Consider the following 23208-nt stretch of genomic DNA (forward strand, 5'->3'; position numbering starts at 1 on the left):
CCATTTAGAGCATTTATTAAGATTACCAGGATAAGAAATCACGTGAAATATAACACGTGCTTCCTAAAATTATTGCTATTACATAGAAAAAATCTTGAAGCAAGAAACAGGTCCCTTGGCCCAGTTGGTTAAGGCGTGGTGCTAATAACGCCAAGATCAGCAGTTCGATCCTGCTAGGGACCACTTCTTTCACGGGGCGTGTGGCGTAGTTGGTAGCGCGTTCGCTTAGCATGCGAAAGGTCTCCGGTTCGACTCCGGACTCGTCCATTTTTTTCGACTACAAACAACCAGAAATATTTTTTTTTAAGTAGGATGCTCCTGTACGTATAGACAGTAGTTATATTCTAGGAAGGTACTGTTTTTTTTTATTTAATCTTTAGGCAAGCCTACCTGTAGGCGACTCGCATGAGGATTATGTTAAATAAAAGTCCATTTCTTAGATTAATATTGTTCTTGTCTTTTTGAAACATCATCCACTTCTATAAGAATGAAAACTCAAGTAAATACCCTTAACTCTTTACCAGATGAAGTCCTTCTCAATATTTGTGAGTTTCTCAACCAGATTGATGTTCTACCATTTATATTAATCAACCGAAAATGTAAAGATGTAGGAATGAAAAAATTATATCGGTGCATATATTGCAATAATGGTGAGCCTATAGTGATATCTTCCAAGTTTTATTCCGACTTTTACTGCAGCTTCACAATTATGAACAACATAGAGACTTGGTCAAAAATAGGAAAAAATTTAGAGTTGACTGAACTGGTTACTTTCTTTACAGATGGCCATGATCCTTTAGTTCAATGGATTAAGGGATATAATCCTTCGGTTAGAATCATTGCTGAGAAAGCACCACTTCTGGATCTGCATGAGGAATTGAACAAATGCAAAGAGCTCTACATTTTCCGTGATATAGTTGATGTTCCTGTGCACAACCATTCCATTAAAAAATTGGTGTTTGATTTCTCATACAAGCGCTATGTCAACTTGAAGATAGTTCCTCATTTACTTAACTTGGAATCATTAGAAATACGTCATGGGAACTCGATCGTTTTTGATCAATTCAGAGATAACGGTTTGTCTAATTTAAAAATCAGGAAATTGTCGTTGGAGTTGGGGTTTCGATACAGAGACACACTTGAGAAGGAGATGACTGACACTTTCCAAGTGAACCAAATAACTTCATTAGAACTCAAATTTAATTTCTTTGATAAGAAAACATACCTCTATGAGTCTGAATTAACAAAGTTGGCACCTCAATTAACCAACATTAGACATTTTTCAATCATTGTTCAAAAATTTCCAATCGATAAAGTCATTGAGAAGTTCAATCCTAATACCCTTGAGAGTTTATATATTGTGCTTGACCCATGTACCAGGCTGTATGTAATACCTCAATTCCATGATATTCTTCAAAGTCAAGAAGACTCAATAACTAGATTCTACTTTAATACTAGTTCATTTGAATCTGCTCTCAGACATTCTGGGTTGCAAGAATTTGAAAGAATATACGATGCAACGCAAATTAACACTCCACGATCACAACACAACAATATAGACGATACTAATAAGTTTTTTGAGAGGCTGCATGATCAGATAATTAGGGATTTACTAGAAGAAGGTAGCTGTTTCATTAACATGAAACATATCGTACTTTATGAGAAACATTTCTTAATTAAACGGAAAGAATTAGCTGATATTGAGGTGGAAGCTTTAAACTAAAGACAAGTAGTGTACAGTTGGAAATCTCTTAATCTATAATATTTCGCTAGTTTACTATAAACAAATACAAACAGAGAATTAAGCTTAAAGGACAACCTTTTCGGCCAAAGTCTTTTTATAGTCCAAAATAGAACCTTCCCATCTTGTAGCTGTCTTATTTTCAATAACGAAAATATCCTTAGCAACCTTATCCAATAATCTGAAATCGTGGGAAACAACGACAACACCACCGTTGAAAGCATTGATAGCTTCAGCCAAGGAATCAATGGTAGCCAAATCCAAACCGTTAGTAGGTTCATCCAATAAGATCAAGTTTGGAGATTCTAAAGCCAACAATGCGAAAACAACTCTTGATCTTTGACCTTCGGATAAAGTAGCCATTTGGGCGGTTTGTCCTTCACCAGTTAAACCATAACGACCTAATTGACCTCTCCAGTATTGGTAATCTTGAGAAATGTTAGAGAACTTATCACGAACAAATTCTAATGGAGATTTGGTTAAGTCTAATTGATCAGCAGAATGTTGGGAGTAAACACCCAATTTAATATGTGTATGTTTGATAATTCTACCCTTTTGTGGGGATAATTGACCTTGGAATAATTTTAATAATGTGGACTTACCAACCCCATTTGGACCAACAAGAGCAACTCTCGAGTCCATATCAATACCAATATCTAAATGTTCATACAAGTTATCTTCCTCGTTACCAGAATAAGAGAATGACATGTCATCAAAGGCTAAAACTGGAGGAGGTAATTTTTCAACATCTGGGAATCTGAAAGTGAAGACCTTGTCAGGAACAACAGGTTCAATTAAACCATCGGCTTCCATCTTATCCAAAATCTTTTGTCTTGATTTAGCTTGTTTAACTAAATTAGCATAAGTACCAGCAGATGCAATAAATTTCTTAATATGGGCAATTTCTTCTTGTTGTTTATTATATTGTTTCATTTGGTTAGTTTCCAATTCGGATCTAGTCTTGACATAAGAATCGTAGTTACCACCATAAAGGGTCAATTTCTTTAATCTCATATCAATCATATTAGTACAAACCCCGTTTAAGAAATCTTGGGAGTGAGAAACCAAAATCAAAATACGGTCAAAGGTCTTCAAATATTCTTCTAACCAAACACAAGCAGATAAATCCAAATGGGCAGTTGGGTCATCCAACAAAAGTAAAGTTGGTTTAACGAATAAAGCCTTGGCAAGGGCAACTCTCATTCTCCAACCCCCAGACATATCCTTGGTCATCTTCTTAATAGTGGTGGAGTTGAAACCCAAACCGGTTAAAATAACGGCAGCTCTAGATTCAAAAGTTGCTGGGTCCATTTCGTCGATACGTTCGTAAATACCGTCTAAAGCTGGGGCTTCAGGACCTTCCTTGACAATGATTTCTTCAACCAAGTCTTCCAATCTCTTCATTTCATGTTCAGCTTCTCTAACAACATATTCCAAAGCAGAGAATTCAGTTGGCTCAGCTGGTTCATTTAATAAGTAGATATCGATATGTTCAGGAATTGGAAATTCTCTGGCAGCAATAGATTTCAATAAGGTAGATTTACCACAACCGTTTTCACCCAATAAACCATATCTACGACCATAATTCAATTCCAAAACAGAATCTTGTAACAAAACTTTACCATGGAATAACAAGGAAACAGAAGATAATTTAATATCTCTAGAAGTTGCTAAAGATTCCAAAACACCAGTGGTGACTCTGTCAGACATACCATGCTCATCAGTTTGTAATTTCAACTTGGCAATTTGAGTGGCAGCATCATCAACTTGAACTTCTTCAGCATCCTTGGCTGCTTGTCTCTTAGTCTTCTTGGTAGTCTTACCTTCAGCAGCTTTTTTAGCTTCTTTTTCTAAACGCTTTTGCTCTCTCTTGGCTTTAGATGCGGATACAGACATTTTTGACAGATGACTTAGTTATTCTTGTACAAAATGTGAAGCAATGAGTTGTGAGAATGAAACAGAAGGAAAGAACAGAAATAAAAAAAATTTTTTTAACTCCTTATTGTATGGTAGTTGTGTGTATAAGACGATGAGTATTTTTTTTCTTTTCTTTTTTTTTTTTTTTTCAACGGTTGTCCAGAATACAATAGAAGGTATAAGGATGTGCAACACGAAGGAACAGGTTCGGTACAAAATACATCAAGTGTGACCATTCCCTATCGGTAGATACAGTACCAAAATAAATGACGGACATGTCACTCCTAAATTGAATTGAGGATTCTGAAGGAAGGTTCTAGAAGTAACTAGCAATGATCATCTCATTCACGTGACACACACATTACGTTGCGCGCGTGTCGGTCAAGATTTTGAAACAACACCACCTTGGTTTGGGTTGGACATGTTCAACTTAGAAATGCCAACACAGAAGTTTCAGGGAGAACTAATGAAACTCAATTCCACTTAGATATGTGATAATTTACAATTATTTGTCTTAGTTCATGAAGAAAATAAGCAGAAGTGGCTTTTTTTTTCCATCTAGTAATAATCAGCCCCATGTAGAGTTGCGTAGCATTTTTGAATGCATCCACTCATCATTCAGCTATTGCTAATGTTTAACCTTTTGTATCCATCCAAACTTTTTTTTTTTTGCGTACCGTAATACTATCAACTAGGAAGTACAGCTATTCTATCTGGTAACTTTGTTTCACACATTCAAACCATAAGCTAACCAGTAGCCTGTCCTTTTCTGATATTTACATGTTAAGCCTTTATCAAGATCGAAAACATATTAGAATATTCTTCTATATATATTATGACATAATGGCATGCTCTTTCAATATTCAAAACCTTTTATCTTTAGTGATTTATAATATGGTAGGGATTTTCTACTAAGGTAATTTCAATTCTAGCAGCCAACCTACTTCACTCATGATCATCAGTCTGGCAGTGTATAAAATATTGTGTAGAGATTTTGGTACAGCGACGTCATCACTTTATCATGTACAGGCATGATATACCCTCAGGTGTGCAGAAGCCATTATGAAAGCAGCAATTATAAATACGTCAACAGTATAGTTCTCAATAACAATAACCAGTCATAATTCTTGGAATAGAAATTAAAGTCATTTTATAGATGAAGATTTTGAAGGTTGTTAATACAGTTACAACTTTAACTGTGTTCCCTTGATAGGAAACTGGTGTTCTTATACCAAACCAATATTAGTTGTGGAAACCTCGAATCCAATCCGGTCTGGGTACAAAGTCTGCTATCGTGGATTATGAGATTGAGTTTTACTTGCGATATCCAATCTATCAATCATAAAACATACACTCATTTGATACGGGAATTAGGATCACGCTCTCATCCATGGTTACACAATTCAGCAGTTATAAGAATATTTTAAAAGATCCTTAGTATAAATTGATAAATATTTAGCATATGAATTTCACAAGAAAGATTAACTCATAGTATTTAGTTTGCAACTGTAAAACAACGTTACTAGGCAGCGTATAGTTTTGCCAATTAGTACTACTTTAAAACTCAGCTTGGGCTACTACATATTAGTCATGGAACCAAAAATTGGATACATACAACTAAGAAAACCGAAAAGAGTTACAAAAATGTACCCAGCGAATATACCTTAGATTTTAACCACAGTGCATTAACCATTAATCATCGTCGTTGAATAAATAAAGTAAATATTCCAAAACAAAGAAGGTCGTGCAGGGTTACAATTCCATATTTACGAAAACATCAAGCTAAGTCACTTCTTCTTCTATCATATTATCTTTATAAAGTCTGATTACAATAAAATATTGCAAATATTTTGCGTTTTATGAGCTGTTTTCTTGACTAAATTTACATTTCAGATATCCGAAAAAGATAATATTTCATATTAGTCTATCTTTCAAGCGATTCAAGGCGTCTGATTACAGTTAGCCAGAATTAGGAAATATATGCTTCTGTTAAATTTCAATTCAAAAGCATTCTTCTAATTCCAATAGGTTCACAGGTTATTCTCTTTCAGTGGTTTGTTGGCCATGTTGAGTATAAATAAATACCTTTTATTATTTAGCACTAGTTTTTATCCCCAACTTTTTGCTCTATTTTGTACTGCAAAACAATGTTCATTATGATTAGCCGTGGAATAAAACATAATTAGTTAGGTCATGTACTAAAAGAAAAGAATCACAAAATGCGAAATTAAACCAAGGCTTGTTCAATATCCTAGCGAAGAAAACCTGGCGAATGTTCCAGAACAGAACAGCCTCTTGTTTAGATAAAAAAATAAATTATTGCGAAAAAAATTTTCTTGATTTTTATTTCTATTTTCTCACAATGTCGTTATTCCAATTCGTCATATCTTTGTTCGTATACAGTTCCAGGTATTCAAGGTGATTGATTGCAGTTAATCTTATCAATAAATATCTAATTAGAGAGTAAATTCCAAACCACACTACAGTAATCAATGTGTTGTTTCAAGTATTTCCGAAGTTTAATTTCTGGGCAGCTGCACATTACCTAAACAATTTGACATGTCGCGAATGCAGTTATGAGCTCTTTTACATGCAAGTAGACCGGAAATCTGGTCTAAACAGTTTCAAATGTTGTTATTAGGGAAAATGGATCTACCTACCAAATTACCAGATGCCGTCAATTTTTGCCTAACGCCGTATTTTCCAAAACTTATTTTTCTCGTAATAGAGCTAATATGAAATTTCCACTAGTTTATTTTGCCAAGTTTTCGTAATATCTTATTTTCTAGCCACGCTCAGTTGAATATTATTAATTTAGAAATTAGATCTTGCAATATATGGTTTCTGTACCAAACATGTTTGCAACAAGGTGCCCTGAGACAGAATGAGGTAGCATTATAGACATCAATTCTGGTTACATAAACACACTTGGAAACAAGCTTTACTGTAAACAAAATACAATCTTTTTTTTTTTTTGCAACAATGAAAAACTTTCACTTGCATGTCTCATGCTAATACATATTTGACTTCATGAACATCAATATTCTCTAAATCCCCTCGTTTCTTTTATCAAAATGACACAAGAAGGCAAGTTCAAAAAATATTCCAAAATTAAATCCCTATAGCACTACTCAACATTTTAATTTAAACAAACTGAAATTTGACTGAATTTTACAACCAATATAATATCTCAACTAGTGAGATGATTATGGTACAAATATAGTTTCCTTGTACACAACTTTGGATATATAAATGTTCCATTTTCTTGTGTTTTGAAATTGATTGGTTTATACTCTAATAGACTAATTTTTCGCAGCAAGAAATTATCATTTACAATGAGACAGTTTTGGTTTTTCTGCTATTTATTAATGCTAGTGGCTGTTAAAGCCGATCCCACTACTGTTACTGTATCAACTACGGATTTGCCTGAACCAATAGATTGTCCCACTCTGTGGAACAGTGATAGTGTTTGTACAGCTGTTGCTGAACACCCAAGTGATATTCCTGCAGTAGAAGTATTCAAATTTGATTCTATCAAATGGGTCGAAGATAATTACTACGAAGTGGTTGTTGAATTTAGTATTGATGGTAGCATGTATCCTGAAGATGAGCTTTCACTGATTTATGTTCAGCAACTCCAAACACCTGAAGGCTCTCCCACCTCCATTCAACTTTATTCTGGTGGTATTCAACTCAACCTTCTTGGGGATTCTGTTTACCACTTTTACTTGTCGTTTGTAATGGAAGCACAAACCATCAATCTGTTAACTTGTACCACTCCTTTTATTATTCAATATGCTTGGACAGGAGAACAGTCAGGAGCACAATTTGTTACTTATGCACATGGTTGTAATTCTGATTTCTGGGACGGAGATTCTGACTCACCACTTCAGTGCTGGTCTGAAACATGTACTAGATCAACTGATGAAACCACTACTGAGCAAACCACCAGTTTTGAACTTGAACCATCTCCTGTCACTGTTACTCCACCAAGAACTGATTTGTCAGACTTACCAGATCCAATTGATTGCCCTAGTCTGTGGACCAGTGATGCCATTTGTGACTTTGATGTTGGAGCACATGCTCTGCAGGCTGGTTATCCAGCAGTGGAAATATACCAATTCAAATCGATCAAGTGGATACAAGATGATTTGTATGAGGTACTTATTGAGTTTAAGGTTGATAGTACTGTGTATCCAGAAGACCATTTGAATTGGGTATACATCAGTGACCTCCTTACACCTAATGGAGATAACTTTGGAATGTACCTTTATAACCAGCAAGATGGTATAAACCTTCTTGACGATTCACCTTTCCACTTCTACTTGTCTTGGGCCATGGAGATGCAACACATTGACGATTATATATGTACTTCTCCGTTCGGAATTACATACAATTGGCAAGAAGCTTATGTTCCATATTTAAGTGGATGTGATAATTACAGTGATATACCATTCCAATGTTGGAAAGAGGTATGCAGCAGGCCAGAAGAAACAACGACTGAATCAAAAAGTACTGTTGAAACCAAAACCACTGAAGTCGAAGAATCTTCAAACCCTGAATCAACTGATGACCAAGCAACTAATTCTGAAGTCGAAACATCACCTGTTACTGTTACTCCCACAAGAACAGACTTGACTGAGTTACCAGATCCAACAGATTGTCCAAGTCTGTGGACTAGTGATAGTGTATGCAGCTACGAGGTTGGAGCCCACGCATTACAAGCTGGGTACCCAACAGTGGAAACATACGAGTTCAAATCTATTGAATGGTTAGAAGGTGATTTATACCAGGTTATTTTTGAATTCAAGATTGATGGTACAGTATACCCAGAAAGTGATTTGAAACATATTTATGTTGGTAACCTTCATATGCCTGGAGGTTATAGTTATGGTTCTTATATCTATAATCCAGATGATGGTATCAACCTCGTGGGTAACTCCCCTTTCCACTTCTACTACTCCTGGGTGATGGAAATGCAACATATCGATCAATATACATGTACCACACCATTTGAGATTAGCTATGTTTGGGAAGAACTTGGTGCTACTTATGCACATGGTTGTAATGAATTTGATGGTATTGGTGACTTATCATTACAATGTTGGGAAGAAGTTTGTGATAGCATTGAATCTACCTCCGAGATACAATCTGAAACCACTTCTGAAGATGAGACCAGTACCGAAGCTAAAGAAGAATCAACTAGTTCTGAACTTACGACTCAGATTGAATCTTCTACTGGATCTGAAACCGCCATTGAAACAACTGGAACTCCTGTTACTGTTACTGTATCAACTACTGATTTGCCTGAACCAATAGATTGTCCCACTCTGTGGAACAGTGACAGTGTTTGTACAGCTGTTGCTGTACACCCAAGTGATATTCCTGCAGTAGAAGTGTTCAAATTTGATTCTATCAAATGGGTCGAAGATAATTACTACGAAGTGGTTGTTGAATTCAGTATTGATGGTAGCATGTATCCTGAAGATGAGCTTTCACTGATTTATGTTCAGCAACTCCAAACACCTGAAGGCTCTCCCACCTCCATTCAACTTTATTCTGGTGGTATTCAACTCAATCTTCTTGGGGACTCTGTTTACCACTTTTACTTGTCGTTTGTAATGGAAGCACAATCCATCAACCTGTTAACTTGTACCACTCCTTTTATTATTCAATATGCTTGGACAGGAGAACAGTCAGGAGCACAATTTGTTACTTATGCACATGGTTGTAATTCTGATTTCTGGGACGGAGATTCTGACTCACCACTTCAGTGCTGGTCTGAAACATGTACTAGATCAACTGATGAAACTACTACTGAACAAGAGTCAGCAGCTACCACTGATTCTGAATCAATCGAAGTTGAAACTACAGAAACTACTACTGAATATGAAACAACTGCTGATTCTGAATCTACCACCGTTGAAACAGAATCTACTAATATAGAGTCTACTACTGAAGAAGAAACTGAGTCAACAACTGAAACTGAGTCTACTACTGATGTTCAGTCCACTACTGATATTCAGTCCACTACTGCTGAGGTTGAATCTACTACAGGTAATGATGAAAGTACCACTGAAGTGGAAACAACTGATGCCGAGTCCACTAATGTTGAGTCTACTAATATTGATTCTACATTAGAATCTACTACTGAATCTGAATCAACAAGTGAAGCGGAGTCTACTGATGATAAATCCACTACTGTTAATGCTGAATCTACTACTAGTGATGATGAAACTAGCACCAAATCTGAGTCCAGTACTGATATAGAGTATTCTACCACCGAGGAGTCTTTTATTGACGAATCAACTTCCAACTCTGATTCTGATGCACAATCTACTACCGTTGATGAAAAAACTGATATAGAATCAACTACTATTGCCGAATCTTCTACCGAAGAGGTGTCTACTGCTGAGTTTGAGACTAACACCACTGATGAATCAACTTCCGAAGAATTATCATCTACTGTAGACATATCAACTACAGGTGTCGAGTCTACCGAAGATGAATCTGAATCCACTACAGCTACTGAATTTACTAATGCCGATTCAATTTCCGACTTTGAATCAACTAGCGAATTGGATTCCTCCACCGATGATTTTGAATCTACTGATATGGAAACTGCTACTACCTTCGAATCAACTACAGAACTCGAAGTAACTACAAACTCAGAGTCTTCTAGTGCTGAATCAACCGGTGAATCCCAATCTACTATTGCTGAATCAAAAGAAACTTCAGAAGTTGAATCTACCAATGTTGAACCATCTACCGATGATGTAACCTCAGAAGCTGGATCCAGCATTGACATCGGAGTAACTTCTGATACTTTAGAAACAACGGAAGCTGAAAGTGCCACTAATACCGAGTCTACTGTTATTGAATCTACTGGTTCTGACTCTACTAATGTTGAATCGGCTACTGACCAATATACTGTATCAACTACTAATGGAGAATCTTCTACAATTGTTGAATCATCTGCATACTCCGAATCTTCTTCTTCTTCTGCTGAGTCCACCCCTGGTGTTGAATCATCCAATGTTGAAACTACCACCGATGATCAAGTTTCCAATGTTGAATCAACTTCTCCTGTCGAGTCTGCTTCTGATATTGAACCCACTGAAGTTGAAACTACTCCTAGTGAAACTACTGATGCCGTGTCTACTAATATCGAAACATCCACTATTGTGGGATCATCTGATCTGACTGATGGAGAATCTGCTAGTGTTGAATCCACTACTATTTATGAGCCTTCTACTAATTCGGAATTCTCTGATGTAGAATCAACTACTACTGCTGAATCTACTTCCGAGTCCCAGTTCACTACTGTTGTTGAAGTTTCTAATGTTGAATCTAACACTGCTGTTGAATCAACTAGTGAAGCTGGATCTAGCGACACTGAATCTACTGATGGTGAATCTTCTACTACTGAATTATCCACCGTTGAATCATTTACCAGTTTTGAATCTACCACCTCTGCAGAATCCATCACTAAATCTGGATCTCCTAATTGTGGTTCAAGTTCTATCCAATCAGCCACAGATGCTGAAACTACTGTTGAGGGTAAATCAACTACTGACTACCAACCAAGCAACTTAGAATCTACATTTGATTCAACTACTGATGTCGGTACAACTTCTCAAGCTGAAATTACCACCGATTCTGAAGCATCTACTGGAGATAATACTACTGCTAACTCCGGTTCATCTTTTGATTCTGAATCAACAACCAACACTGAAGAAACTACAGCACCAGCAGAAACTGTCAGCTCAAAGGAAACTTCTGTGTTGGATAACTCAACTACAGAATCCGATACAACCGCCAAAGTTACTGCTTCTGAGGATACTGAATCTGTCAGAGAAAGTACTGCACCTGAACCAACTTCTAAATTTGAAACTAGTGCATCTTCAGAAGAAACTACCAAAACTAATGATCTCACAAAGACTTCTGAAACCAGTGTTAGATCTCAAGATGATGCTAATTCTACTACAGATTCTAATAATACTGGATCAACTCCTGATAACCATAGTGTACCAGAATCAAACAGTCCAAACAGTGGTACTCCAAATCCTTCCATAGTTAGTACTGTCACAACACTTGACACTACATACACAACTACAATTGCAGGAGAAACCACCACATTTGTCACTATTAATAACCCTTCAGGGACTCCACAAGTTCCAATTGAATCGCAGTCTGATAAACCTTCAAATGAAGGAGATAAAGGTATAAATCTGGAAGATGAACAAAATAGTGGTGGTCCAAACTCACTGAGCAGTTCTAATTCTGCAAGTGTAGTTTCAGATGATCTAGCTAATTCAAACTCCCCAATCAGTTCAAACTATCTAGATGGAACTTCAGATTCACCAGTTAACCCTAACTATTCTAGTGGTACTTCAGATGAATCAGCTAATCCCAAAGAACCTCAGTCACTCGAAAATGGAAAGCAACTGGGTCAAGATTCAGTTTACACTTACACTACTGTTATTCCTACAACTGTTGATTCAGATGGAGGTGCTTATGAGACATCTTTTACTGTTACCTACACTTCTACTGTTGCTGGGAATGCTCAAGTTGCAGCCGAAGCTACATCTTCCACTACTGGTGCTTCAGGTATTCCTGGTTCAAATCCAGATGCCGAAGGTGAGCTTCAAGACTTTGAAGGTTCTGCCTCTGGTATTAGAGCCAGCAGCATTCTGGTATTCTTGTATTTGATTCCTGTTACCTTATTTTTTTAATTAGAGTTTGTTTGTTTATAGAAATAAAATCTATTGTTTTTTTTTTTACCTAGAAATGGCTTCACCACGATAGCTTCAGTATCCTAGAATAACCATCACTAAATATTTCATTAATTAACTTACAAGATTTATCTTTGTGTTCCTCTTGAACTTTCGGGCTTAAGGAATTTAGTTGTAGTAAGTGGTGGCAAATTTTGTTTCGCGGAGTTCGCAAGAACAATAGGATAATGTCACATTTGTTCTTTGCAAGAAGTATGGAAAGAAATTATCTCTAGCTATGAAAGGTTACGTAAAACTTCTCATAGTGGAAGAATAGAACCAAAAAGAAAGGGGTGCCGTGCCAGGCAACACCAAGCGATTATAACTCCCGGAGGTATGTACCCGGACGATAAGAAAGTAATCTCACGTGATGCAATATATTATTTTTACGACACGGATTAAGATTTTGTAATCAGAAAACAATGTTGTAACTCCGTTGGCACTTAAGGTTTCGGTTACAAAGCTTTAATATAAGTAGCCAACAATAGCTACTGGAATATAATTTGCAAGGGCACAAATGAAGTACTTGTGACTCTATTTGTATCTCAATTAGTGATTTCACATCTTATCACGAAGAACTCTGAGATCGGTACCAAGAAGTGCGGAAATTTTCTTGAGCCTTGGCCATCTTGTTGTATTTTGCTCCAATTTCAGTTTGTACTTCTCCCCTTTGGTATTGCGTAACATTTCACAATCCAATCATTCCCCCCCCTATTCAGATGACTGAAATTGTTCTCCTTTTTTTGGGGGGCACTGGACATCAAAAGTTTGCTGCCACCAAAAAAGAACCCACATCTCCAATTGCGCTCTTCTCACCCCCATCTTTCCCTTTACCCACTTTTTTTTTCCCGTTCACCATATATTACTGTATCCCGCCACTCAACATTTTACCGCCACCCCCACTGGAAAATCTAGCAAGTTTTTTACATTCCATTTGGCAACCAGAGATTATAACCACTTGTAACCATATTACCATACCCAGTTTAAGGTTAGTAAAATATTCCAATATAAATTGATCTCGTATCCTCCTCCTCCCCCCCATACTCCATGCCACCTCCAGATAAGCCATCTACAAACCTACCAGGGAAGCAACCTGCTGTAGGCAATGGACAACAGGGAAATTCAGTACCTAAAGTGAATGTCACTGCGCCAATTCCAATCAAAAGTCTTCACCAACATCACAATCAATTACAGCAACACATTGAAGGATTAATTACTCCTCCTACAAGAGTAGCTTCACTGTTTCAGATTCGTCAGCATGCATTTGACAGTGAAACAACCTTGCGGTCATTCACCCCATCTACAATAAGTAAAGTTACCAAGCTGACAGCAAGAAGACCTTCATACGGTACAATTGTTTCCGATAGAGAACATTATTTCAATTTAGACTACCCCAATGACCCAGAGTTGTTGCTGAAGTTGCAATTGGATCCCAAGTCCCGTTATTTCGCTCGTTCAAGACCAAGGACTTTAGATTTACCAAGTTTATTACCTTATAAGATTGAAAAACCAGAAGAGCAAGCCAAATTTTTGAGTCATATTATATCCCACCTCTACATTGCCATCAAGACTTTAGATCTTCAGGGTTCGTTGAGCGTTAGTGCTAAAGACTTGGCTGCTTTGAAAAATGTCTCCGGTATTTCCGATGTTGATTTAGCATTGGAGACAAATTTGTTTGAAATGTCCACTCATGATGCTAGTGAGGAGGAAGATTTTTCAGAAATGGATTTGGAGACTTCTGATAGTGAAGGAGAAGAAGATGATGAAGAGGAAGAAGGCGAAGATGAGGATATGGATGGTGACAGGGAAACAACCATCCAGCACAAGAAATCACCCAAGTCTGCTGCTGTAGTTGGTGTTAGAACTTGGACCCATGAATTGTTGGTTTGGCTCAAGATGAAATACAATATGCCTGTCACAATAAGAATCAATCTTGCTAAAGTGTACTATGCCATTTGCCTTTCGCGTGGTCAACATATAAACCTCAAGACTTATGTTCGTGTTTTTGAATTACTAACCAAAGAGCAATCCCTCTTGTATAATCAAGGATTAAGATTACCATGGGATGGCTTATGCAAAGAATTGGAACATCATTTCCCCTCAGTTGATTCTGGATTAGTTGCATTTGAAAAGAAAGATCACAAGCAATTATTACGGTTGGCATCCAGAGCAAGCTATTTCTTTGAGAAAGACTGTCTACCAGTTATTTACAAGCGATTAGCAAGTCAATTCTCAGTTACTAATTCATCAATGGTTATGTCATCTTTGTCTATCCTTCCATCATTTTTTACTAGCCAAGGAAAGGAAAATGAAAACGATATCCGATATTACATCCAGTCTTTGTTTTACATGTGGTTAAAACTTAATAGAATCCAAGGATTTGATGCTCAAGTAACTTCAAGATTAGGTGTAATTTCCATGTCGGTATTGTCCCATTTGAATGATAATCCTTCATCTATGAATTATCTTAAGTTGGGAAAATTTGGTCTTTACACTGAAGAACAAATGGAGTTTATAACAAATACCTTGATTAACAGTTTAAGTATCATGGTTGAGAAATATTCATCTATGAAATCAAAGTATTTCCATGGATTTGCTTCAATGATTATATTTTCAATGATTGGAGATTCAGCTTTGGAAGATGGTGGAATTCTTTACTATTTAAGAACCTTGACCAATGCAATTCAAAGTTATATTCATCCTTCCAATACTGGTGATTGGACAAGACCAATTTCAAAATTAATCATTGCACTAGTTTATCAATTCCACAAGAGGTATAATTCAGAAACTCAACCTGATGGATTTTATTATAATATTCCTCAAGAAGTTAAGCTTTCGTCAAAAGTGGTTAAGGAATTCGTGGCTATATTTTTACCAATTGTTAAGATTGGGATTCAATCGAAAAAGACAAATGCAACTGAAGATTATCTTTCAACATTACAACTTTTAGCATTTTTGGATCCAGAAGTGGTTCTTGAGAGCACATTGTTGGATATTTATGAATCATTGGAAGGTGTTATTTCAACCCATAGAGTGTCGATTGCTCTTAGATCAATTGACACGTTATCAAGATTCTTGGTTTCTACTCCAATCTATCGTGTACATGTCACAAGATTATTATCATTGGCATTACCAGGTATTGACTCAAACGATTTAGAAAAGACTATTCAAACATTAGAAGCATTTGCTGCCATTGCTAATTACGCTCCATATTATGATTTAACCAAAGCTGAAGGTGATCCCACTTTGGCTATGGAGTTCACTCAAGACCATATTGAATATCTCAAGAGGAAAATGTATCAAGTTGACGAAGAAGAATTCCATGTTGATCCCGAACTTGAAGTTGCTGCTTTGAAATCTTCCACTACAGCATTCAAGGATTTGTTCAAGAGCTTGACGGAAAGATTGACGTTATTGATTGAGAATTTACCCGATCCTAATAAATCCAGTGGATTGGAACACGATTTGGCTACTTCATTGCCCAAGTTCTTTTATATTTTATTTGAAGCTATGTCTGACGATTTATTTATCCATTTCAAGAATGAATTCTTTGACTTTGTGTTTAATAATACCTATCATACCATGTCCCATGTTGTTGGTGAAATATGCGGTGGTATAATTAAACGATACCCAAAATGTTTTAAGAAAACTGCCAGGTTATTAATTGAGAAGATCCATCAGGAGATCGAAGAAAATGGTGCTGGTGGAACTGCAAGAGGTGACGGAGCTGCTAGTGACATCGTTCCTCGTGATCAACCGTTGTATTGGACATTATCTATCTTGAATGAATGTATTGGGAATGCTGGGGAGAAGATTGTTGATATGTCAACTGAGTTAACTGATTTATCATACTACTTGATGGAAAATATCAAAGGACCTATTGTATTCACCAGTGCTTATCTTGTTAATCAAATTCTTCAATCAGTTTCCAAGATTAGGATTACAGAGTGTCGATTGATTTCACCACAGTATGAAGAGAAATTTGGTGTTGATGAGAAATGTTGGGGAGGCTTTTGGAATGATTCTCGTAGATTCAACAAGGAGAATACTACATTTGATTGGTTTATTCCTACTGAACGAGAAATTGTATTTGCAGTTGAATTTTTTAATGGACACGTTACTAAAACTTTGGAAAATATTACAAGCTTAATCAAGCAATTCAATAAGGACGATGTGAAATTATCTATGAAATTAACTGACGATTTAAGAAAAAATTTGCTATATTTGGCTTACTTATTGAGTGGGGTATCATACTTATTAGATCCTTCATTTGAAGAAGATATTCCAAAATTAAGTGCTGACAAAGAATCGATTCAACAACGTTTATTATTATTGAAGCAAATTAGAGCCATCAAGGGCGTTTCTAATCAAAAGGATATATTTTACGAAAACATGGAAGAGAATATGGAGAAGATCATGAATGATTTGTCTAATGACGATTTGATTGACTATATGATTGATTTTGATAAATTGAATGAAATAATGCATGAACAAGAAGACCATCAACCCGATCATCATGATCTTGATCACGATAAAGAAATGGACGACGGTCGTACTTCGAAACCGTCAACCCCTGACCATTTAGCATTTAGATTCTCGAGTCATTTGAATGAACTTAGTCGACCACAATCCACCGCACCCACTTATGAAGGTTCAGGAAGGGATACTCCACAGATTGATGGAATCAACATGTCTAGTGTGAACCCAGCTATCACATTCAGAGAAAGAAGTTTATATACATCGAATTATTTCTTTGGAAATGATACCGAAAATCGTCAACATCGTGATTTATATTTGAAGATTCACAAAACTAGACATTTAATTGGAAGAAGTTTACATATAATTTATAAATTCTTGGTGGAAAACTTTAGAGATAACACGAAAGCATTTAAGAACTTTTTATATGTGGTCAATATGTGGTTTAGTGATGTTGGTAGAGAAAGAATTCTTGACTCTAGTCACGCCAGAATCAGTTATGGTTACGTCAGCTATATTCAAACTATAAACCGAATTAGAAAACCATTTACGAGAATGGCGATTGGGGCAAGATTGGAAGCATATCATCTGTTTAGAGTGGCATTGCATGCAACTTCCAGAACGGAAACTAATTTGGATAAGATATTATTGGAAGATGTTGTTAAACTTTCTGTGTCCACCTATTCAAACATTGCCAGAAATGCCCAGGGAATTTTGATTGATGGAATGAAACGGTTGAATGGTTCCTATACTTTGATTATTAGATCTGCATTCAAATATCTTACAAAGGCATTAGATGCAAATGATCATAAGAAGATTGAAAGTGGATTGAGTATATTCGCAATCAGAAAGATTAAGTCAAAGTTACAGAGCGATTTTTTTAATATTTACAAGTATATTGACTTGCTTCATCGATGTTTGCAAATTGACAATGCCGAGGTTCATTCGTTAGCGGAGCAATTATTTTCAGGAACAAGTAAAGGAATCACACCACCGAGTCGTCCATGTCTTATTGACCATGAGGCAATTGATACGATTAGACCACCTGATCAATTTATAGATTTGGAAATCAGGGCAGTTAAATTGGCCAAGGAAAAGAAGAGAAAGGTTTATTTTGATAAATTGTCTAAGCTACAAGATAAGGTGTTATCAGATGAAAGTAACAACAGTCATTGGAAAACAACTCTAATGAATCTTGAGTTGTTGGTTAATATCCAATCGTATTTAGAAGTTGCTACTAGATCAGATGTGCTTCAATTGCTACAAAAGGAAGCATCAACCGAACATCCAACCATTTCTCGTTTTGCTTTGAAAGGTATAACTAGAATTATCAATAAGCTTGCTGTCTTGCATGGATTTGAGTATGATTTTGAAAAGGCATATGATTTGAATTATATTCCCAAGAATTTAAAGGTTATTGATACCAGACCAAAGAATGATGTCTCATACACCAGTGTATGGAGAGAAGAAATGAAGAACTCGTCGAATCCAACTTACTATGTCGATTACAAAGCCAGTGTTGGTTGGCTCTTTTGGAATGATTCAATGTTGGCAATGTCGAATGAGCCATTTTTTAAGTTGGATTTAAATCCCGAGGATTTACAAGCCATGATGGGATTTTCGATATCGTTGACTAAGAATTGGTTTTTGAGAATAGTTAAGTTATGGGTCACTGATAATGATGCCAATTCTGCATTCCAAGGTACTGACGTGTTTATCACTGCTGCTTTGGTTCTTTTGATTTCAAACGGATACACTGAGAATTTCACATTTGATGAGATGTTGAGTGTTGTTGACGAAGTTTATGTACCTGATGATAAGTCGGCTCATATTGTCACTTGTGAATTATTGGCTGGAATTTTAATTGGATCTAAGTTTATGGATCCCAAGTATGCTACCAAGAGAGATGATTTCATTTCGAGTTACTTGAAACGAATTCTTAATCATGATTTGTCACCCGATACTCTGGGAATCTGGAATATCTTCTCGTGGTGGATCCCAGCCCATATTGATTGTCGAAGATTCCCTAAAGTGATTAACGAGATCTTTGAGTTTAAACTTGATCCTAATAGCGATTCGGCATTTAGAGAAGCCACCAGAATAAGTTATATTAGGTCTATTGCTTCATCGGTTTCTTGGTGTATCCCTGACCCCGATAAGCTTTTGGAATTGTGTATTATGAACATTAATCATAGATATGCTGCTGTTAGATCACAAATTGGTTCACTTATGGCAGTTTTGTCGTTCCCTTATTATGCCGAATGTCTCGAAAGCAGTGATGATTTCTTGACTAGTGCTAACACTCAATCGAAGTTGATGTTGTATCAAGATCAAGATGTTGGTAGCTTGATGAATTTGGTTCCTAATCTATTTAGACAGATTGAATCGTGGAGGTTGGAAGTTCATCAATTGACTCCACAAGAGATCTTGAAGTCAAATTACATTTATACTGCTACTACCGTTTTGACTTGGTTACGACAAGTGTTGAGTACCAGTGCTGCCATTTTGTTTGAACGCCATGTTACGACTGAGTTAGTTCCATTTTTATTAGAATTGATTAATATGAGAGAAGTTTGTCAATTGGGGAACATTGATCCTATTACTGTGTTAAAGAAAGTGTCACAAATCCCGTATACAGTAAAGTGCTTGGATAGTATTATTGACATGTTGGAGAGTTATTCTGACCGTGATTTGAATCTCGTGCAAAAGTTAGTCATGGGTGAGTTTACTGAAACAGTGTTCTTTAAGAACTTGTTCAATTTGTCCAAACTACAACGAGAAAGGTTTATTGTGTTGACTGATAAGATGTTGCATCATAAACAAGTGGAAATTCGAGAAGCGGCTGCTAATACCTTGTCGGGTTTAATCCACATTTCACCTCCAGGGGAGGTTGAACAGTTGGTAGTTACCCGAAGCCAAGCCTATTCTAGTGAATTAGACAAGATCAGAAAGAAGTACAGAAAGAGTGGGTATAAGAATATGAACCAGGTAGATGTTATTGATCTTCATGGAGCTACATTAGGGTTGGGCGCATTAGTGCATGCGTTTGCATTTTCTTCTCCTCCTCCTAAATGGGTTCCTGGGATTTTGACGACCTTGGCGAATAAGTGTACTGGTATTCCTGGATTAGTTGGGAAGACGGCTAAAGAGACGTTGAGTAAGTTTAAAAAGACCAGACAAGATACTTGGCATATCGACAGTATTGTTTTCAATGAAGACCAAATCCAAGATCTTGAAGGAGTTCTTTGGAAAAGTTATTTTATTTAAGAGAGTTACACATAGACATTTATATTGTTTAATATTTTCGTATAATTAATACAGATTATGCATATTTCTTTGTAACAGGTAACATAATATTAGTTTCTAATTATACAATAATAATATATAGCACAAGAAAGGAAATCCACGACATCACGTTAAGTTGCTAACTTCAAATAAAAAGTCAGAGAATCCAATGGTGGCGGTTCCAGAAAGGTCCTTGTCGTATTTCTTGAACACATCGGTTAATTTTCTCAAATAAACCAACAATTCAATAAACGAATCAAATTTTAATCTTCCTATACCCCTTCCTTCGCCACTACCACCGCTGGATCGGCCTGTGTTTGTACAATATCTCAGGAATAAATGCAACACCAAGTCAATGTCTAATTTATACCCAATCTGTTCAAGAATCTTTTGGAATTCTCCAAACGATATATCGCCCGATTGATCGGCATCAGCTTGTACAAACAACTTTTTATAGGCCGACAAATACTTCCACAATGATACAAATTGATCAAATGTGAGTGAGGTGTTGGTGTATTCTCCCTTGACACCTCCAAACAAATTCATCATTAATCTGAGGGTCGAGTCTTGAAACTTTGTTCTGTCAAAGTTTAACAAAGCATAGGACAATTCCGTCTGGGTAATTCTTCCCGAACGGTTAGTATCTACTTTTTCAAACACACTTCTTAATTCCATTTCCAACTTCTGTTTAGCGGATATACTCTTGGTGCTTTCCGGTAATGATTCCTTGGACTTGTTGTGTGTTCGCAACGAGGGAGGAGGGGCCTTCTTTTGTACTCTGTTTGAATAGTCATTGCCATCTTGGTACTGTGCTTGCATGTGTGACTGTTGTGGCGGGGTGCCATAGGTATGGGAAGGTGGAGGAGGGCGCAGCAGCAGCAGCAGCAGCAACAGCAGTTGCATCTGAGAGTGTTGCTGGTGTGGCAGGTGTTGCTGTTGATACGAGACCTTCTGCGGAGGTTGCTGGTACCCTTGATTCAGGTACAGTTGTTGTGGCATTGGTTGAGGTTGTGGGGGCGGTGGCGCCTGTTGATACACTTGTTGTGGCGGGTACTGCTGTGGTTGCTGTTGTTGTCTGTAGTAATCAGAAGGGGCAGGGGCACCATAGCCTTGGCTCTGTTGTGGACGGAACTGAGGGGGTGGGGCCTGTTGATAGTGTTGCTGTTGCGGGTTGGATGGCATTCTGTTTGCGGGTGGTGGTCTAAAGGAGGGTTGGGGTTGAGTCTTTCGGCCTTGATTCAGATGAGAATGTGCATACGAAGCTTGTCCAGGAGTGGGAAACAGCGGCAAGTCGTTCATATTTCTTCTTTGAATTTATTGGGGGGGACACAGGGGAATGTGTGGTCTAATTATACTAGGGCTTGTCCAAAAATAAATAATATGTTAAAAATCGTGCCCTTTAAACTTTATTACCAGATACGGGAACCTAAACTGAAAGTGGGTGATTTTAGGTAAATGCAGGGGCAGAAACGATCTGATTTTTGTTCTAGTGTGTGATTCTTAAGTATGTCGTGGCTGTGAAAAAACTGACTGATGGTGACAACGGCGAGTATTATTTCAAGTTGACTGTGAAACCGGGGCGGTAACTATAGCCTGGAGTGGTTAAATTTAGCTTGACAACCATAAAAATATCAACAGCACTCCACCTGCCAGCAAAAAAAGGAATTTCTCCACGCATGACTCTTGGTCACATGACAATAGTAGTTTAGGGGGGAAACACTAAGGCGGCACAGTAGACGAGGCAGTGAAACAATGAGCTGACAGCTAGGTTACGAGGCGACACACATTTCTACATACAGTTCGCTAGTTATACAATAAGCCTTTTTATATTAAAAGTTTCTTCTACTAATAATAGAAGGTAAAAATATACACATAGTCATCACTAACGACAACCACAAGTAAAAAGTAAAGAAAATAAAATAATAATAGAAACCTTTTTCCTGGCAAATAAAATACAACTTATAACATTCTCTATAATCATATGCATAACCTATCAGATTACAAAGGCCGTTACTTCTTCATCATAAACAAATGCCCATTATTTTATTTAATCTCTAGATCTTCTGAAACCTCTTCTTGGACCAGCTCTTGGTCTTTCAGCTGGGGCATTCTTCAATCTGGTTAATGGTAAGATACCTTCTGGAATGTTTAATTCAGTTCTCAAGAATTCAACACCTTCGTCAGTCAAGGTGTAGTAGTAGTATTGCCATGAGAATTGGGTCTTGACGAAACCTTTAGAGGTCAAGGATTGTAAAGCCTTGATGACGTACAAGTTCTTGGTGTCAATTTCTTCGTGCTTTGGTTGGTTGAAGTCCTTCTTGGCGACAACGACACCTTCTATAGAATGCGTTAGTATAAGAAATTCATATTATAGGTGAACAAAAAGTAGGAAAAGGATATAAATCAGTATTGGTACAATTTTTTCAATACATTTTTGCTTGATTATGTGTGTGGTTCAAGTATAGGAGCAATATTCTGTAGTGTTGGAGTAAACGATCTTAAAGTAATTCTTCTGGAAACTTCTGACTTTCTGATATATTCTATTGATGGTATTTTGAAGACTGGTTTCACTGTTCCCTTCTGTCAAATAAACATGTTGGGTTCTTCCGCTTCGTACAATACTGACATTTTAAATCCATGGGTTCCCTACTTTTCTAACTTCATTTCATTTCATCTGTACATACCTTGGAAGAGGTATTGGTGGATCTTCTTTCTTTCTTCTCTTGGAATAAGCATGATTAATTCGTTAAGACTATGGTACTAACAACTTCAAAAGAAACCTTTAAAAAAATTTAACGTGAGGTTTTTTTAGTTTTTTTTCTTGAAAATTTCCAACTGGTTTGGTGCAGGCCCCACTGTTAGTATCACCACAATGTTAGTGCGAAATTTGCTTGTTAGTGGAGGCTGCAGCAATTTCGCTGTCTGTGCGCATAAAATTTTTTTCTGTCTGCTAACAAAATTAATTGTATGAGAAAATGTGCGAAATATTACAATGTAAAGTATGCAGGAATAAAC

General features: G+C 36.8%; 6 protein-coding genes across 6 annotated transcripts in view; 3 read left to right on the top strand and 3 right to left on the bottom strand. All coding sequences in view use genetic code 12, as the record gives it.

Annotated features, from left to right (window-relative positions):
- MIT1 (mannosylinositol phosphorylceramide synthase catalytic subunit) overlaps positions 1-23208 on the top strand; it is a gene marked incomplete at both ends in the record, with an annotated part of 145983 nt that overhangs the window by 24813 nt on the left and 97962 nt on the right. Inside the window, one exon of the mRNA XM_007374305.1 lies at positions 14155-14213. The remainder of the gene's footprint in view (positions 1-14154; positions 14214-23208) is intronic.
- Positions 488-3699, top strand: SPAPADRAFT_65889 (uncharacterized protein; the record flags this gene model as incomplete). Its single annotated transcript, XM_007374320.1, has 1 exon — positions 488-3699. One exon carries the CDS (start codon positions 488-490, stop codon positions 1721-1723), a length of 1236 nt encoding a protein of 411 aa, XP_007374382.1.
- Positions 1726-3689, bottom strand: KRE30 (ATP-binding cassette family ATPase; the record flags this gene model as incomplete). The annotated part of the gene is made up of 1 exon (XM_007374321.1): positions 1726-3689. One exon carries the CDS (start codon positions 3635-3637, stop codon positions 1808-1810), a length of 1830 nt encoding a protein of 609 aa, XP_007374383.1.
- On the top strand, positions 13480-21788 carry BLM3 (Blm3p; the record flags this gene model as incomplete). Its single annotated transcript, XM_007374322.1, has 2 exons — positions 13480-16753; positions 16931-21788. 2 exons carry the CDS (start codon positions 13480-13482, stop codon positions 20173-20175), a joined length of 6519 nt encoding a protein of 2172 aa, XP_007374384.1.
- Positions 20320-20868, bottom strand: SPAPADRAFT_136602 (uncharacterized protein; the record flags this gene model as incomplete). The annotated part of the gene is made up of 1 exon (XM_007374323.1): positions 20320-20868. One exon carries the CDS (start codon positions 20866-20868, stop codon positions 20320-20322), a length of 549 nt encoding a protein of 182 aa, XP_007374385.1.
- On the bottom strand, positions 21748-22960 carry RPS10 (40S ribosomal protein eS10; the record flags this gene model as incomplete). The annotated part of the gene is made up of 2 exons (XM_007374324.1): positions 21748-22530; positions 22878-22960. 2 exons carry the CDS (start codon positions 22927-22929, stop codon positions 22241-22243), a joined length of 342 nt encoding a protein of 113 aa, XP_007374386.1.

This window comes from Spathaspora passalidarum (assembly GCF_000223485.1).
Source record: "Spathaspora passalidarum NRRL Y-27907 unplaced genomic scaffold SPAPAscaffold_3, whole genome shotgun sequence".
In the NCBI taxonomy this organism is placed as follows: Eukaryota; Fungi; Ascomycota; class Pichiomycetes; order Serinales; family Debaryomycetaceae; genus Spathaspora; species Spathaspora passalidarum.